Here is an 18,330-nt window from a genome sequence, read left to right on the forward strand (position 1 = left end):
CCTACAGCACTAAACACACATCACAGCGTCCTGTAGCTGTGCCTGCCAGTACGGCGCCGTGCGCCTGCCTTGCGCTTTCCATACCCGAGTCTGGGTGGTTAGTGGCGTCCGTTAGTGCGGCATCGCTCGCACTCTTGTGCACATAGATTTCTTAAGGTTCTCTACACACCCAGTTGCGGTGTTACGCCAGCAAGGGTCTAATCGGGCTCCAATCCCTTCTGGGGTTAAGTCCGCTGACCACTTGCTCGCGCACTAGTGCGGTACTGCGGTCCTGTGAATTAACAGGATCGCTTTCTTCACGCTGGGTGAGGTTTAACCCACGCGTGTATACTTTAGTGTACCGCCATATTGTCTGCAAATTGCTAGCAGCAGGTTCTCACCTGCACGGTGGACCCCGGACTGCGAACGCACCTTTATCATCTGTCTTGGTGCGTTCCGCCAGTCCTAACAGATGGTGATCTTACCTCACCATCGATTTTGGGGGTGACAGGTTCCCTTTAAGTAAAAGAAAGGGTTTTACAGTAAATCAAACCACGGAGGTAGTAGAAATTAAAAAATAAAACAATATAAGAGTTGGAAACAAACTTGGACATTTACATTATATGAAAGATTATCTACACAAGAAAAAAAGAGTATATATAACACCCACACAGTAATTGAAACAACTTTTATTAAACATATACCATGATTACATATAACATGCTTCAATAGATAAGCAGATAGAAGGAAGGACAGCAACTGATACTCAAAAGGAGGACCACTGCTCCACTATAAGACTTGGGGGAGCGTATATATATATATATATATATATATATATATATATATATATATATATATATATATATATATATATATATATATATATATATATATATATACACAGTGGGGCAAAAAAGTATTTAGTCAGTCAGCAATAGTGCAAGTTCCACCACTTAAAAAGATGAGAGGCGTCTGTAATTTACATCATAGGTAGACCTCAACTATGGGAGACAAACTGAGAAAAAAAAATCCAGAAAATCACATTGTCTGTTTTTTTATCATTTTTTTTTTGCATATTATGGTGGAAAATAAGTATTTGGTCAGAAACAAACAATCAAGATTTCTGGCTCTCACAGACCTGTAACTTCTTCTTTAAGAGTCTCCTCTTTCCTCCACTCATTACCTGTAGTAATGGCACCTGTTTAAACTTGTTATCAGTATAAAAAGACACCTGTGCACACCCTCAAACAGTCTGACTCCAAACTCCAAAGACCAAAGAGCTGTCAAAGGACACCAGAAACAAAATTGTAGCCCTGCACCAGGCTGGGAAGACTGAATCTGCAATAGCCAACCAGCTTGGAGTGAAGAAATCAACAGTGGGAGCAATAATTAGAAAATGGAAGACATACAAGACCACTGATAATCTCCCTCGATCTGGGGCTCCACGCAAAATCCCACCCCGTGGGGTCAGAATGATCACAAGAACGGTGAGCAAAAATCCCAGAACCACGCGGGGGGACCTAGTGAATGAACTGCAGAGAGCTGGGACCAATGTAACAAGGCCTACCATAAGTAACACACTACGCCACCATGGACTCAGATCCTGCAGTGCCAGACGTGTCCCACTGCTTAAGCCAGTACATGTCCGGGCCCGTCTGAAGTTTGCTAGAGAGCATTTGGATGATCCAGAGGAGTTTTGGGAGAATGTCCTATGGTCTGATGAAACCAAACTGGAACTGTTTGGTAGAAACACAACTTGTCGTGTTTGGAGGAAAAAGAATACTGAGTTGCATCCATCAAACACCATACCTACTGTAAAGCATGGTGGTGGAAACATCATGCTTTGGGGCTGTTTCTCTGCAAAGGGGCCAGGACGACTGATCCGGGTACATGAAAGAATGAATGGGGCCATGTATCGTGAGATTTTGAGTGCAAACCTCCTTCCATCAGCAAGGGCATTAAAGATGAAACGTGGCTGGGTCTTTCAACATGACAATGATCCAAAGCACACCGCCAGGGCAACGAAGGAGTGGCTTCATAAGAAGCATTTCAAGGTCCTGGAGTGGCCTAGCCAGTCTCCAGATCTCAACCCTATAGAAAACCTTTGGAGGGAGTTGAAAGTCTGTGTTGCCAAGCGAAAAGCCAAAAACATCACTGCTCTAGAGGAGATCTGCATGGAGGAATGGGCCAACATACCAACAACAGTGTGTGGCAACCTTGTGAAGACTTACAGAAAACGTTTGACCTCTGTCATTGCCAACAAAGGATATATTACAAAGTATTGAGATGAAATTTTGTTTCTGACCAAATACTTATTTTCCACCATAATATGCAAATAAAATGTTAAAAAAACAGACAATGTGATTTTCTGGATTTTTTTTTCTCAGTTTGTCTCCCATAGTTGAGGTCTACCTATGATGTAAATTACAGACGCCTCTCATCTTTTTAAGTGGTGGAACTTGCACCATTGCTGACTGACTAAATACTTTTTTGCCCCACTGTATATATATATTATATATATATATATATATATATATATATATATATATATATATATATATACATATACAGGTCCTTCTCAAAAAATTAGCATATAGTGTTAAATTTCATTATTTACCATAATGTAATGATTACAATTAAACTTTCATATATTATAGATTCATTATCCACCAACTGAAATTTGTCACATCTTTTATTGTTTTAATACTGATGATTTTGGCATACAACTCCTGATAACCCAAAAAACCTGTCTCAATAAATTAGCATATTTCACCCATCCAATCAAATAAAAGTGTTTTTTAATAACAAACAAAAAAACCATCAAATAATAATGTTCAGTTATGCACTCAATACTTGGTCGGGAATCCTTTGGCAGAAATGACTGCTTCAATGCGGCGTGGCATGGAGGCAATCAGCCTGTGACACTGCTGAGATGTTATGGAGGCCCAGGATGCTTCAATAGCGGCCTTAAGCTCATCCAGAGTGTTGGGTCTTGCGTCTCTCAACTTTCTCTTCACAATATCCCACAGATTCTCTATGGGGTTCAGGTCAGGAGAGTTGGCAGGCCAATTGAGCACAGTAATACCATGGTCAGTAAACCATTTACCAGTGGTTTTGGCACTGTGAGCAGGTGCCAGGTCGTGCTGAAAAATGAAATCTTCATCTCCATAAAGCATTTCAGCCGATGGAAGCATGAAGTGCTCCAAAATCTCCTGATAGCTAGCTGCATTGACCCTGCCCTTGATGAAACACAGTGGACCAACACCAGCAGCTGACATGGCACCCCACACCATCACTGACTGTGGGTACTTGACACTGGACTTCAGGCATTTTGGCATTTCCTTCTCCCCAGTCTTCCTCCAGACTCTGGCACCTTGATTTCCGAATGACATGCAAAATTTGCTTTCATCAGAAAAAAGTACTTGGGACCACTTAGCAACAGTCCAGTGCTGCTTCTCTGTAGCCCATTTCGGCACCTGTAGCCCATTTCCTGCACACGCCTGTGCACGGTGGTTCTGGATGTTTCCACACCAGACTCAGTCCACTGCTTCCTCAGGTTCCCCAAGGTCTGGAATCGGTCCTTCTCCACAATCTTCCTCAGGGTCCGGTCTCCTCTTCTCGTTGTACAGCGTTTTCTGCCACATTGTTTCCTTCCAACAGACTTACCATTGAGGTGCCTTGATACAGCACTCTGGGAACAGCCTATTTGTTGAGAAATTTCTTTCTGGGTCTTACCCTCTTGCTTGAGGGTGTCATTGATGGCCTTCTTGACATCTGTCAGGTCGCTAGTCTTACCCATGATGGGGGTTTTGAGTAATGAACCAGGCAGGGAGTTTATAAAAGCCTCAGGTATCTTTTGCATGTGTTTAGAGTTAATTAGTTGATTCAGAAGATTAGGGTAATAGGTCGTTTAGAGAACCTTTTCTTGATAAGCTAATTTATTGAGACAGGTTTTTTGGGTTATCAGGAGTTGTATGCCAAAATCATCAGTATTAAAACAATAAAAGATGTGACAAATTTCAGTTGGTGGATAATGAATCTATAATATATGAAAGTTTAATTGTAATCATTACATTATGGTAAATAATGAAATTTAACACTATATGCTAATTTTTTGAGAAGGACCTGTATATACATATACAAGTACAAAACGGCCACAATGGAAGGGATAAACAAACTATACGCAAGGAAAATCAATCGTAAGGTCAGCACACATGTGCTAGTAACGTACTACCCTATCCCTAAGGCACATGTAAATTCAAAGCTAATGCTCACCCATTGTAAGTCCGGATAGTGCAGCGGTCCTCCTTATAGCCCCATATATATTATATGAAAGATGTAGATACATAAACTGCATTAAATGGCGTCAATTGCCTTTTTATGCTTTTACCTTTTTCACATGCTCTAGGCATGGCATTTATATCAGGCAGTTTACTTTTTATCACATCTCCGTGTATGTTTATGACATTAGTTTTTTTAAATATATAGTCAGCTTAGCCCTTTTCTGAAAAAGGACATACCGTTATATCCTATTCTATGTCGGACGTAGGTGTAGGAGTAGTTAAATGCTGCTGTCAACCACTGATTGAAGTATTTAAGTTCCGTCACTTTCTATTGTTCTCCCCCCCCAAACCCTGAGCACACATTGCAATTACGGGGAGGTTATGAGTTACAAAGACTGCAAGCCCGTGCCACCACCAACTTCCACGAAACCAAGCTATAGGCTGCACTGTGCTTCAAAGAAGAACATCATTACTTTGATCTACTGCAATACTGTAGCAATATTGTTCATAGACCATGCAATTAAATGATGACAGGTTTTGGTCACATAATGAGGACTAAATGAATGAGGGAAAAATTAAACAATAATTATTTTTAAAAATATATCTAAAAGTTTGAATCACCTCCTTTTCTCAGTTAAAAAAAGCAACAGATAAAGAATAATCATATTGCACCATAAAAACTGACCTATGAAAATATAAAGAAAAAAAAATTGAAACGGCAGAATAGCCATTTTCAGTCACACCTCCTCCAAAAAAACACAATAAAAAAGCAATCATTGAAAGTAAAAGTTATGAATATCAGAAAAAGTTGACACAGGAAAAAACTTTCTGAATTTTTTACCCACTTAAAAAAAAGAAACTATACAAGCTTGGTATTAATGTAATTCTACTGAAATGAAGAATCATATAGTGGGCTTTTTATATGGCATACTCTACTGTGCACAAGACTCACTTTACTATTAGTGTGTGTTTTTGATTTAAGCATTACTGAATTGATTACTTATTTATTGGATTCAGTATTTACACCCCACATGTGACCTATGACTTGGTCTGGAAAGTCATTGTAAAGATTTCTTAAGCATATTGCTATTTTTTATGCACAATAAAATTTTTACTAATTAGCTTTAACCCCTTAGTGATGGAGCCAATTTTGACCTTAATAACCCAGAAAATTGTTTTACATCTGACCAGGGTCACTTTATGAGGTAAAAAAGCAATAGTGTAGATAAATCCACACCGTACAACACCCTCAGGGAAAACAGATACTATCAGCTATGGAGGGTCACCATTATTAAAACATAACCTTTAATATAAATTGCCTAAAATTATTGGAACCCAACAGAAAAACATATATAAATACACAAAGTGCTCAAATTAACCAGTGCTCCCCTGATGAGTCTCCTACACTGGTGATGAAACGTGTAGGGAGAAGAGGAAGCTTGTCTATTTACATTCATTCATTTGGTGGCTGTCCATAGCAGGGTCCACTTGGGGCCTGCCCTTGTCAGGACAGGAGTTACACAGGGACTACAGAGTAGACAGTATCTATATACCTCGTCCCGCTGCTATTCCCCTGGACCATTACTCTTCATAGCTTAACTGGCTGAAAATATCTACTATACCCATGTGTCCGTCCTGAGTGGTGAGACCGTTCCATTCTTTTATATTTTTGAGCACTGGTTAATTTGAGCACTTTGTGTATTTATATATGTTTTTCTGTTGGGTTCCAATAATTTTAGGCAAGTTATATTAAAGGTTATGTTTTAATAATGGTGACCCTCCATAGCTGATAGTATCACTTTATGAGGTAATAACTCAGGGATGTTTCAACAGATCCCAAAATTTCGCCATTTTCAAACTTTAAATTTGTAAGTCCTTAAATCAGATAGTTATACCACACAAAATAATTAATAAATAACATTTCACAGATGTTTCTTTACATCAGCACAATATTTGTAACATAATTTGTTTTTGTTAGGAAGTTAGAAGGGTTAACAGTTGATCAACAATTTCTAATTTTTCCAACAAAATTCACAAAACAATTTTTTTGGGGACCACGTCACATTTGTAGTGACTTTCAGCAGTTTACATGACAGAAAATACCTAAAAACTGCACCCCCCCCCCCAAAGGCCTCAAAACCACATTCAAGAAATATATTAACTCTTCAGGTGCTTCACTGTAATTAATGGAATGTGTAAGGATAAAAATTTATATTTTACTTTTTTCACAAAAATGTTGCTTTAGCCCTAAATTTTTTACTTTCACACGAGTAACAGGAGAAAATGGACCTAAAATTTGTTCCACAATTTCTTCCAAGTACAACAATTTGGGCACACAGCAGGGCTCAAAAGGGAAGCAGTACTGTTTGACTTTTTGAACGCAAGAATGGCAAGAATCAATAGTGGGCGCCATGTCGTGTTTGGAGAGCCCCTGATGTGCTAAACAGTGGAAACTTCCCCCACAAGGGACCCCCATTTTGGAAACTGCACCCTCAAACATTTTGTCCAGGGGTATAGCAAGGATTTTCAACCCAAATGTACTTCCATGAATTTGAAAACATTTGTTGTCACATTGAATATGTCATTGGTGTTGAGCGCAAGTCGAGTAGCAAGCAGTTGCACTCAACACTAGTCATCATATCGTCATCATTTTTTTACTTTTGAAAAAACATAACCCCATCGCTAACCCTAACCCTGGCCCAACCCAAACCCTAACCGTAGTCCAACCCTAACCCTAAGTTCAACTCTAATTCTAAGCCCAACCCTAACCCTAAGCATAACCCTAATGGCAAAGAATGAAAGAAATAAAAATTATAAAATAAAAAAAAGTAATCTGGCTACAGGGGTGACATAGGAGGGATGTCATACTAATTATTGGCTTTTGATCATTGAGATAGGGTCTATCACAGTGATCAAAATGAACCATTAGGAAAACTCCCTGCTGTTGACGAGGTGCGGGCCAGCAGATCTGCGCATGCGCCAACCATTTTTTTTTCAGGAAGAGGAGGTGGAGGGCCGGGGGATAGAGCTGGAGGGAGGGTGTCGGAAATACCGGAGGGATTGGGGGCCTAATTTATCTATCTTCTGACATATATATCATGTCAGAAAAGAGAGAAATGTTTGTAATAGTTGATCCACTTTTTTTTACTTGATCGCCATTATTCAATGAATAATGATGATCACATGATCAGGGACCAGAAAAACCAGCCTTGATCATGTTCTCCAGGATATCAGCTACTCCCTTTAGCTGAAAGTAACCCCAGAGATTTTCTGACGCTGGGGGGTCCTATAATCTTTTTCCCGACTGCTGTTTTAAGGGGACTAAGACCCCTTAACGGTTGCCATTTTAATGCGCAGTGGTGGTTGTTAAGGGGATAATATATGTAATGAAATTGCCAGCGCTCCTGCATGCTTCCCCTTACCCCTCCATGTGTGGTCACCTGTCTTGCTCCCTGCTTCCTTCCTGTTCTGTGTCCAGATGGCGCGTCTAGAGCACCCACTCCCGAGCTCTTGAAGGGGCAGCGCTCATATAGTAAAATTCCTTCAACCTATAGCTGAGAGGAATTTAGTATAAATGTCTTTTTTAAAAGGCACCCTCCCCAATAGGGAAGTGCCAAGCAACACATTGAGTCATTAGGTAGTATGGTGTTCTACCTGTAAAGTTGTAAGGTCCCCTTGTGCCAGTGTGGCTAGTGTCCTTAACCCAAAGTCCTTGATCCTGGTGCAGCCATTGCCCTGAATCTGAACTCCCTGGTTCTGGTGCAGCCAGTCCTTAATCCAAAGTCCCTGGTCGTAGTGCAGCCAGTGCCAGAAACTCATCCCACGGTCCATGTGCGCCCAGTCTCTGAATCTATGTCCGAGACCTGTAAGTATAAACATATACCTATCCTAGTACCCTGGTCGTACTATGGCCAGTGCCAGAACCTCTTCTCCCCATCCATGTATGGCCAGTCCCTGAATCTATATCCGAGACCTGTGAGTATGAACGTGTGTCTATCCGAGTACCCTGTATATCCGGACTGCTACAATCAGTGTCCGAATACTGAAGCAGCACCAGCAGTACCTGTATTCTGAAGCTACTCAGGCAGTATCTGAATCAGTCCTGTCTCTCCGTGTCAGTAACCATTGTGCAGAGGACCTAGAACTTATTAGTCTGAACACAGTCTAAGTCCATATTCATGTCTGTGTAGCAGATGCAATACCGGGGACTGCCTAGGAGTGGTACCTGGTGGCTACCTGCAGCCAAGCCTGACCCCACCAACAGGAGCTCCAGTGAACACCTGGTAATTGCTTAGTTGTGTTCCTTATAGGTAAGCCTGGCCCTGTGACACAAGGGGTCCATGAAACCATGTGTGCCACCTGTGTGCGTAGCAATATTTTGTTTTGGGTTTTTTGTAAGTACACAACTATGGGGTTGCTAATATTGATTTATTTGTGGCATATTAGAGAGATTTTTGTATATTCTTCTATGCCTAGCTCCTGACTCTATGATACTGTACATCCAGTGGGTCAGGTTTGTGTGAATTGAAGATTTGTTGTCAGGTCAATGAATGCCAAAAAAATGTAAATCATAAAACAACGCCAGCATTGCGTTCTTTTCACCAATTCAACTAACTTGTAATATTGTTCCCCTTTTTCAGCCCTTTATATGATAAAGCGAATGGTGTCTGCAACTCATCCTGCAGAGAACAAGTTTTCCTATGACTATGTTGATGTAAAAATAAAAAAAAGTTATGACTCGTAAAAGGTTGGGGAAAAAACGAAAATGCAGAGATGAAAATTTGTCAGAAAAGGGTAAACTGTGTACACTAAGTTCAAGGCTCCAAATCTAGGAAATGTAAATAATTATGTAGGGAAATACAGTGGGTACGGAAAGTATTCAGACCTTTAAATTTTTCACTGTTTGTTTCATTGCAGCCATTTGGTAAATTCAGAAAAGAAAACCAAATGGCTGCAATGAAACAAAGAGTGAAAAATGTAAATGGGTCTGAATACTTTCCGTACCCATTCCCCTAATGCTGTATTTATCATATATGTTGACTATATTTCTGTACAAACGCATTTTTTTTACAACAGTTCTCTAGCTTACAGCTTGTGCTTGCATTTTGTCCATTGCCAATATATAATTTAGTATTTCACGGATTCATATTTTAATTGTTTTTAGATAATATTAGATGTGTTTCAGCATATTGATTTTATATAAGGTTATATAATGTCTTTCTTTTAAAGAAATACAGTAGTTCATTCAATGCCGTAATGTATCCTACAGATGACCCTGAAAAAGTTTCCATCCTGTCTCTGAGGATACGCATCCTGGATGTAAATGACAATCCTCCAGAGCTAGCTTCACCCCATGAATCTTCTGTGTGTGAAGATGCCCTTCCAGGACAGGTAATGTTCTGTCATTTATCCCTACATAAAAGTAAATAAAGGGACTATGAGATATTTTTCTTCCCCTAAATCATCACTTTTACCAATCTGCTGATATCTAACCTTGCACACCCCTATTACTATGATGAACAGGAAAACTTCTCATGAAATACTTTTTTTTTTAAGGTGAATAACACTATATTATAATGGTGCATTCTGTGAGATCCCCAAGCCATATTAGAAGCTTTCCTCTTCTCACTGTTGTCACACATTAGACTGTCTTTTTATGTCAGCACCAAATAATACGAATAATTTCAGCACAAGATTACCATATATCTAGCCAATATAACCTGTATATTAACCAGATTTTTACCTTTTTATTTGTGCTTCATGCCTAAGCTCTGTTAAATGCTATATAGTATGTTATAGATTTTTCTGCCTGACTGCTAATAAAACGAATGGAACCGAGTAAATATGTTTGTATTTCGTATTCCCAGGGTGCACTTGGGTCAAAAGTCGCCAGTATTTGCTCTTATTGTATTTCCATTGTTCACCTGATTAGTCTTTTTTTGTTTGCTTTGTTGTTTTTTTTTTTTAATTCACCATATGGTCCCAGAGATATGGGCATATCTATTCAGTGCTATTTTTGATCGCCTTTATCAAGGGGGAGTTGCTCACAGAAAAAAATAATGTAGAGTAGCCTTTATAAACATCCCCCAAAGAATCATGTAAGCCATCCCCCTTAGTAAAAACCATACCATTAGCAGTAAAAACAAAAAAGGCCCATATCTCTGGAACTATATGGGTAATTTAAAAAAGGAAATGGATTAATCAGTGGAGGTGTGGGAATAAAATAAGAGGAAAACTGCCCACTTTTTACCTATTGGCAAGTCATCTTTAAAGACAAGATATAACACAATTAAAGTGACCCACAAGTTCATAAAAAATACACAATGAAATGCAGATTGTATAATTGACATACCTGGTGCCCTCATTTTTACTACTTCTGGCATGAGTTGTCCGATTGCCATTTGCTCTTTATTTGTTTAAAATGGCAACCATATTCTTACGCAACACAATTAGTGGGGTAACTTGAAGCTTTTGACCATTATGCAATGCATTCTCAAACAGGACCCCAACTATCAAGGATCATAAACAGTAGTGGACTCTATTATGGGCCAAAAGAACCATTTGGGTCCCACTCAAAGATCCAGGGCCTGGGTACAACTGTAACCAATGCTCCCACTATAGCTATGCCTTTGTACCCTATGCACGTTGTGCTTCAGTAGTCTAAGACACTCCTTGTACTCTTGGATGAACACGGTGCTGATGTTGGTCGAGATAATGGGTCCTCCTTAGACAACCAAAGCACAGTATACATGAGATAAGACATCAGTAAATTGGGCAGTATATTGGCTATTTTAGCTAACAACAAATAATTTATGCATTTTGATTCTAAAAGTAAATGACCTTATTAGAAAACTTGCATTTCTCCTTTGTATTGAAACATGTATTATCCATCCTTACCGAACTTGAACAAATAACCTGTGCTCCCTTTGCTGTAGCTGATTCAGACCATCAGTGTGGTGGATCGAGATGAGCCAATGGGGGGGCATCGATTCTACTTCAGACTTGCTCCAGAACCCAGCGCCGAGCATCACTTTACTCTGCTCAATGTCAAGGGTGAGCCATATGCTGGTCACCTACCATATATCTACTTTAATCATGCCATCCATGATATCCATCCATTCACTTTCTTACAAATACCATCAATTTGATTGTATTGTCATGTAACATTATTCTTCATGATATGTATGAGATCAATGTTGGATAGCCCAGTTTTTCCACTACCCTTACTAAAACTACCAACAGTTTTTAAGACTCATGCACATAGCTTTATTATGGATCCATTTTAAAGCCTATAATTCCCTAAGGACACGCAACTCGAAGAAGAGTATGATGCCTACAGACAGCAATTTGGTAAAGCCTACAAGTGCATGACACAAGCTCATAGGGTTAAGATCTTCGGATTTGCTACCATTTAGGGTTAGTGCACATAACTTTGCAATGAACGCTTTACACACTAACACTTCCCAGCATCAAATACTATTTCTTATCATAGAAAATAAGGTCATTGTCAATAATAATTCCTTTTATTTATTTATTATTAATTTTAAATTAATTTTAAATGAAAGGTTAGATTAAATTTTACTCCTATCACTTCTTACTTCAATAGAGATCATTTTGTATAGCTTTCCATAATTGGGCTCTGAAAAACAAATCGCACTTGAAAAAGTTCATCTAAAGAAATTCTTCAACCATTATTCTTGCCAGGTCAATTTTTTTTTTACAATGAAAAGTTTTAAGTGATTAGAAATGAGAGCCTTTACAAATACAACTAAAGAGGACTTGTCACTTGCTCCAAAAAATTGAGTTAAATACCTCCCCTGATTCTGACTCTCTTTTCTGTTCCGCGTTGCATCATTTAATTGGAGAGATATTCACATTTGTTATTTTTGGAACACAGTGAAATCTCTGCTGGTAGTTCAACTGGATGTTTCCTCATCTCTGGAGATGTACGCTATCACCCCTCCCTCCCAGACGCTGTCAAGCACAGCTCGCCAACTGATCTAGCACTCTATAAGGTTCAGAAGGAGCCGAGCTGTGATTGGCCGAATTTGGGAACGAGGGGTAAAAGCACATGCCCCTAGAAGTGACTAAAGAAATAACCAGTTGAACTACAAGCAGAGATTTCACATACTGTGCTCCAAAAGTAACAAATGTGAATATCTCTGCAATTACGTGATGCAGTGCAAAATGGAAAAGAGCGGCAGAATCAGGGGAGTTCAGAGATTTCTACAAGGTATTTATCTCAATTTTTGTTTTCAGGGACAAGTCCTCTTTAAGCAAGGTTATCTCTCAGCTAGGTTATCTTGAGTGTTACAAAGAAAGAGGGTTAAATGTTACCTAATTGCAGTGCCAATACCATGTATTTTCTACATTACAGATACCACAGCGTCTGTACATACACATCGAGTGCCATTTGACAGAAGGGAACAGGATATGTTTATCTTGCCAATACTAGTTGTGGATGGAGGTACTCCAGCTTTGAGTAGCACAGGAACTCTTACCATTCGGGTGTGTGGGTGTGACAGCACAGGTGCGGTGCAGTCATGTAACACAACTGCCTATGTGATGGCTGGGAGTCTGAGCCCTGGAGCGCTTATTGCCTTGTTGGTCTGTGTTCTCATACTTGTAGGTAAGTTACAAGTGTTTTTATTAATTTTGTATATCCCAACTTCACATATACTTTACTTCATCATATTTTTATATCATTATTTCCAAATTCAAACACAACTATAAATTATTTTTACCAGTGCATTATAAAAAAATAACCTTTGCTCCCAATTGTACCCCTGCCCAAACCCGTATGCTTTATTTGGACGTATTGGTTACATAGAAGGGGTAACTTGCTTAGGAGATCTCTCTATTAGCCAAAGTGGAGTACTGCTGCAAAGAAGGGCTCCGATTTTGGAGAACTAAGAACAACCATGTAACATCACATTTCTTCTGCATGTGCAAAATATATGGCGTTTCGTAGCTTTCCGCCTTAATAACTGATGTTTTCTCATTTGGAGAAGGCTACAATAAAAAAATACAGCTAGGAAGCAAAAAACCTAACAATTTGATAGGAAAATTCCCAATGTAGGCCAAGTGTAAGAGTCAAAACGTATTTATGTGTTATACAAAAATCCATCTTCTGTTCTGTAAGATCTGTGCCGGTAGGTCGGCTTCTCAAATCAAGAAATGCGATTTACAACATTCACCCATTTGGCTACTATTAAAAGATAAGAGGACATCCATTTAGAGGCTATAGACTGCCAGCTACAGAAACTCATCACCTTGCATCTCATCCAGACAATCCAAAACATAGCAATGGATCAGGAGTCATTTGAGCAGAAAAGTCTGAATTTATTTTGTCTATTACCACAATCCAAAACCAATTTAGCTTGGTGCAACTCCATAAGAGATGCATTAAATCTACTGTGCTCCACAGACATACTGGACACCTAGAATCATCACTCAGTGTTGCATGATAGGTCCTAAGTGTAACACTATCACTCAATAAAGGGATATCACCGGCACTTACGAAATATAGAATAAAACCGCCGGTAGAGATCTTTATCATATCAAAACTGGGATGAAGCAGGCTATTTATTGACAATTTTAATCAAATAGGTACTTAGGGCCTTTTCTATACATGGTGACATATGAGCCAATAATGGAAGCCAATAATGGAGTATTTCTGATCTGACTTTGCGCACAATGGCATACCTCTAATAGGTGCATAAATATGGGATTCTCCAGAATTTCTTTTAGTCTTTGCCTGATAGAGACCTGAGTAAACTCGAAAGCTTGCAATTTGTTACCATCTTTTCAGTTAGCCAGTAAAAGGTATCAACCACTGAGGGATTTACTTTGTTAAGGAAATGTCTAAATTGCCGACTATAGTATGAAACACAAAAAAAGTGTGTTCACCTTTCCAATCCCCCGTTCCTCCTATGCTGACATTTCCCTGGCTGCAGCTGTTATATGTCAGTGATAAGTGGTGGAAACAACACACCATTGCAGGAGCTGGGCAAAATATGGCTGCAGATTGTCATGGAAACAGTGGTGATGAAGCGTCAGTCATGGGAAAGGTAACTATGTCTCCTGGTCCTAAAAAAAGCATTCATTGAAAATGCTTAGCTATTGTTATAGTAAGGGGAAATAAACGAGAGCACTGAAATAAAGAGTAACGAGTATTACGCAGAGAGTTAAATTGTTCTCTCTCTTAATTGTATCAGCTGTCATGGAACCTGACATATAATACATGGTACCCAATCCAAGGGCAGCGTGTATCACTCACTGGCTGTATGATGTCAGTCACCTGATGTTTGCCACCTAATCTGAGAGGAGCATAATGTAGAGACAGACACACTGATTTCTGCAGTGTCACTTACAAGGCTTCTTGCTGTAGTTTTGATATTATCACAGTTTTAAGAGCAGGAGATTGTCACTAAGAACTTGTAAACCTGCTGTCATGTAGTCCTCCATATTCATGAGCGCTGTATAACAAACTCCACCCATACCTCTGATTGGCAGCTTTCTGCCTATACACAGTGTGCACAAAAAGCTACCAATCAGTTGTGTGGGCGGGGTTATACAGAGCTCAGCATTCAGAGAACTGTTAGATCTGCATGCAGCAGATAAATCCTGGTAACAGATTCCCTTTAAAGGGCAATTGGGAAAGTAATCAGATATCACAGGCATTTATATATATTTTTTGTCAAAAAAATAAGGGAACGCGAGAGTTTAAAGAACATTCCGGTAAATATCGAGTATGCATGTATGAATTCATGAAAGGAGATGTAACACATAAAACCACAGAAGTTCTAGACTCAAAATAAATGTACTGTATGTAGTATAATCCTTGACTAAAGCAGTAATTGCTGCCATGAAAACATCTGAAAAGAGCATACAATCTTATGAAATAAAACTAATGAAGGAGTCATACTTACCATATCGATTCTCCAATAATGCCTCTCCGATTCCAATGATTCCCGGTTCCACACAGGTATGTATCGTTTCTTGCAACTGATCATGTCCCATCGATCACAGATTGACTCAGTTAGTCATGAAGCTAGACTACACTTGGTCGCCAGCAGAGAAGTGAAGACCGATGTGAATGTAGAAAGTTGGGGTGGTAGGGGATAGCTAATATTTGATTACTACTTTGTTCATTTTATAATATTCTAAGCTGTTTTCAGATTTTTTATGGCTGACTGCACAAATATTTTAATAGTGAGGCTGAAACAATATTCTGAATAACCAGCAAGAAATCTAGTGCTTTTTGAGCAAAAAATTCTTTTTCACAAGGCCTACCTTGTTAGACAAGGTAGCTCCCAAGTTACATGGACACAGAGGACATAGAGGTTTGTTGGTTGTATTTTATTATTTTAACTACATCATTTAAACATTCTCATATTTTACTGCTTACAGTGCTGATTCTTCTTATCCTGGCCTTAAAACGACACCACCAGGGTCATCTTTCATCAGATGAAGATGAAGACATGAGGGATAACGTCATCAAGTACAATGACGAAGGAGGTGGAGAACAGGACACAGAGGCATATGATATGTCAGCCTTGCGCAGCTTGTACAATTTCAGTGAAGGAAGTGAAGCTGGAGGGGACAGTAGTACTCTTGCTACTCAGCGTCACCCCTTGCCTCAGTGGTTTCCAGGAGCTGAACTGGACTTCTCACTATTCAAAGACTACATCAGTAGAAAAGTGAGGCTCGCAGATCAGGACTCATCAGTGCCTCCTTATGATTCCTTCCAGACTTATGCCTTTGAGGGCTCAGGGTCCAGTGCTGCATCTCTCAGTTCAATCAGCAGTTGGTCTACAAGTTCAGAACAAGACTTTTCTCAGTTGGGTTCTTGGGGTCCTAGATTTCGCCAACTGGCAGCTCTATATGCTGGACACAAGGGACATGAAGAAAGCCAGAGCTCCTAGCCCAAGTTATTCCCTCAATTTTCAGGGTACCAAGACCTTACACGCTAATTACAGGGGCAGATTTGCTCCATATTTATTACATATCAATATGTAAACACCACATGACATTGCTCTACTATGATCATTAATTGTTCATTCCACTGGTGCCCGATTATTTACAGATCTCTCCCACCCTTGACACTCATGTTCCTTACCTTCTCTGGCAAGATCAAAGCAGTCCATAAACAATCTCTAATCACATTCTGACACCATTTCACATGTACTTTTTCCAGCAATCCATATGTATCACACTTAAATAATTGTTTTAACAATTTAGTGTTCCTTCGTTAATTTGGCTTCCTGGCGACTTCTTGTCAAAAAATATTTCCGGACCTCTCACAGATATGTGTTAGATCTCACTGGGAATACAGACAGTGATTTCCAGAATATAGAGGTTACAGTACTCTAAATAATGCCTGAACACCTTGAAGCCTTGCTTTGATAAATCAGTTTGCTCCATTGAATTGAATAGTTGAGTGTTAAGAGGTCCCAGTGATTTAAAATATTTAGAGGGGTTATCCAGAACTTCTTTATTTTTCCTATGATGCTAAGCACTTACCACAGATAATTGCTAGCTACCTTCATGTGCTGTACTGCGACAATCTCTCCGGCTCAGATAACTAATTGACCGGTTTTGCCAGCGATTTTCCTTCTTCTTGTGATGTCACATCATCAGAGCAGTTTCTTCTATTCCGCTCTGTTCTGTCGATGGCGTGTCTTTGCCAATGTCATGTAAATTGATAGAATTTGCTAGGGTCAGCTGGCTAACACAGCAGGGAGAAAGTTGCTGATCAACATACCATCGGCAGTGAATCCCCATCAACAGGGCAGAGCAGAAGAAAAGGAACTGATCTGTTGATGTGACATTAGAGGAAGCAGGAAAATTTCTGGCAGGAGTGATCCATAACCGCTTTTAGCTGGGAGAGATCGTTGCAGGGCAGCACAAACAGGTTGTTAGCAACTATCTGCTCATAAGTGCCTAGGAAAAATAAAAACAGTACCTGATAACCCCTTTAAACAGTTTGGAATCGGTGTTCTATAGTTTTAATAACTAAAGGAGATCACATTTAACAAACTCCATTCCATACATTTGGTATTGTGACATATATCTGTGATATGTCAGAAGATAGATATTGGGTGATTATTGCCTTAAAGAAGTTATCCCACAAACAATACTTGTCACCTATTCCAAAGTTAAGTGATAAGAGTATAATGGATGTGGGGGGCTGACTGCTGTAACCTCCACTGATCACGAGAACAGGAGACCTTTGCCCCGTTGAGAAGGGAGCAGTAGTGTGTGACCGCCGTTGCTTTCTCTGCTTATGCTAAAGGTGGTCATCAACCTTTTGGAGCTGCAAATTCAAAAACATGAATTTTTCACAATTAAAAAATTGTTGCATGATATCAAATAAGCAACTAAGGTAATTCAGATAAGACTTAAAGCAATGAGCAATGCAGTAAAGAAGGTAGGCATAACCATTGTTATCCAGTATACTGCAACATCTGAGAGCTTCAGAAAAGATTTAGCTGAAGCCAAATCAGATAGCTTCAAGCTATCAAACCTATAAAGTGAGTTTACATTTTTATCAGACTATGTAAAAATTATTCATATTTTTTTTCATTCCTACGGTTCTTTTTAAGAGTTTTTTGGAGTACATGTACTTTTTTATATACATTATTGCATTCATCTCCTAAGCAACCTCCTCCTCATGATGATCATTGATGCCATTATCACCAGCTGGGACTCCAGACTCCAAAACAGCTGAATCTAACAGGGTAACCTCAAAGGATTGACAGTGATCCTTATGAGGGCATATCTGCAGTATTAGCTGTCATTGTAATAAACTTTCATTGCATCAACTCTTGCACCTGTGATCTGTCATCTACATCTATCGCCTACACAGTGCAGTTATAATGACTACGTTTCCCACAGTACACTACCACAACTCCAAGAGGGATTGTCATTATTTATCATGATTCCTCAAAGGACAAAATAAAAGTTTCTTCTACTAAATTATTATTGCGTGTCTTAAATGTGATCACAAACATTATTGTATCTACTTAAAGGGTAACAGTTAGTAACACTCACTACTAACTCTGGT

At 39.3% G+C, this 18,330-nt stretch overlaps 1 protein-coding gene across 1 annotated transcript in view; it reads left to right on the forward strand.

Moving 5' to 3' along the window:
* Nucleotides 1-18,093, forward strand: part of CDH22 (cadherin 22) — a 628,328-nt gene extending 610,235 nt beyond the window's left edge. The window contains exons 9-12 of the mRNA XM_069752190.1: nt 9,532-9,653; nt 11,198-11,315; nt 12,640-12,891; nt 15,675-18,093. Of these exons, the coding sequence (XP_069608291.1) occupies nt 9,532-9,653; nt 11,198-11,315; nt 12,640-12,891; nt 15,675-16,189 (1,007 nt within the window). The 3' untranslated portion in view covers nt 16,190-18,093. The remainder of the gene's footprint in view (nt 1-9,531; nt 9,654-11,197; nt 11,316-12,639; nt 12,892-15,674) is intronic.
* The last annotated feature ends 237 nt before the right edge of the window (nt 18,094-18,330 follow it).

Source organism: Ranitomeya imitator, chromosome 2, assembly GCF_032444005.1.
Source record: "Ranitomeya imitator isolate aRanImi1 chromosome 2, aRanImi1.pri, whole genome shotgun sequence".
Taxonomy (NCBI): Eukaryota; Metazoa; Chordata; class Amphibia; order Anura; family Dendrobatidae; genus Ranitomeya; species Ranitomeya imitator.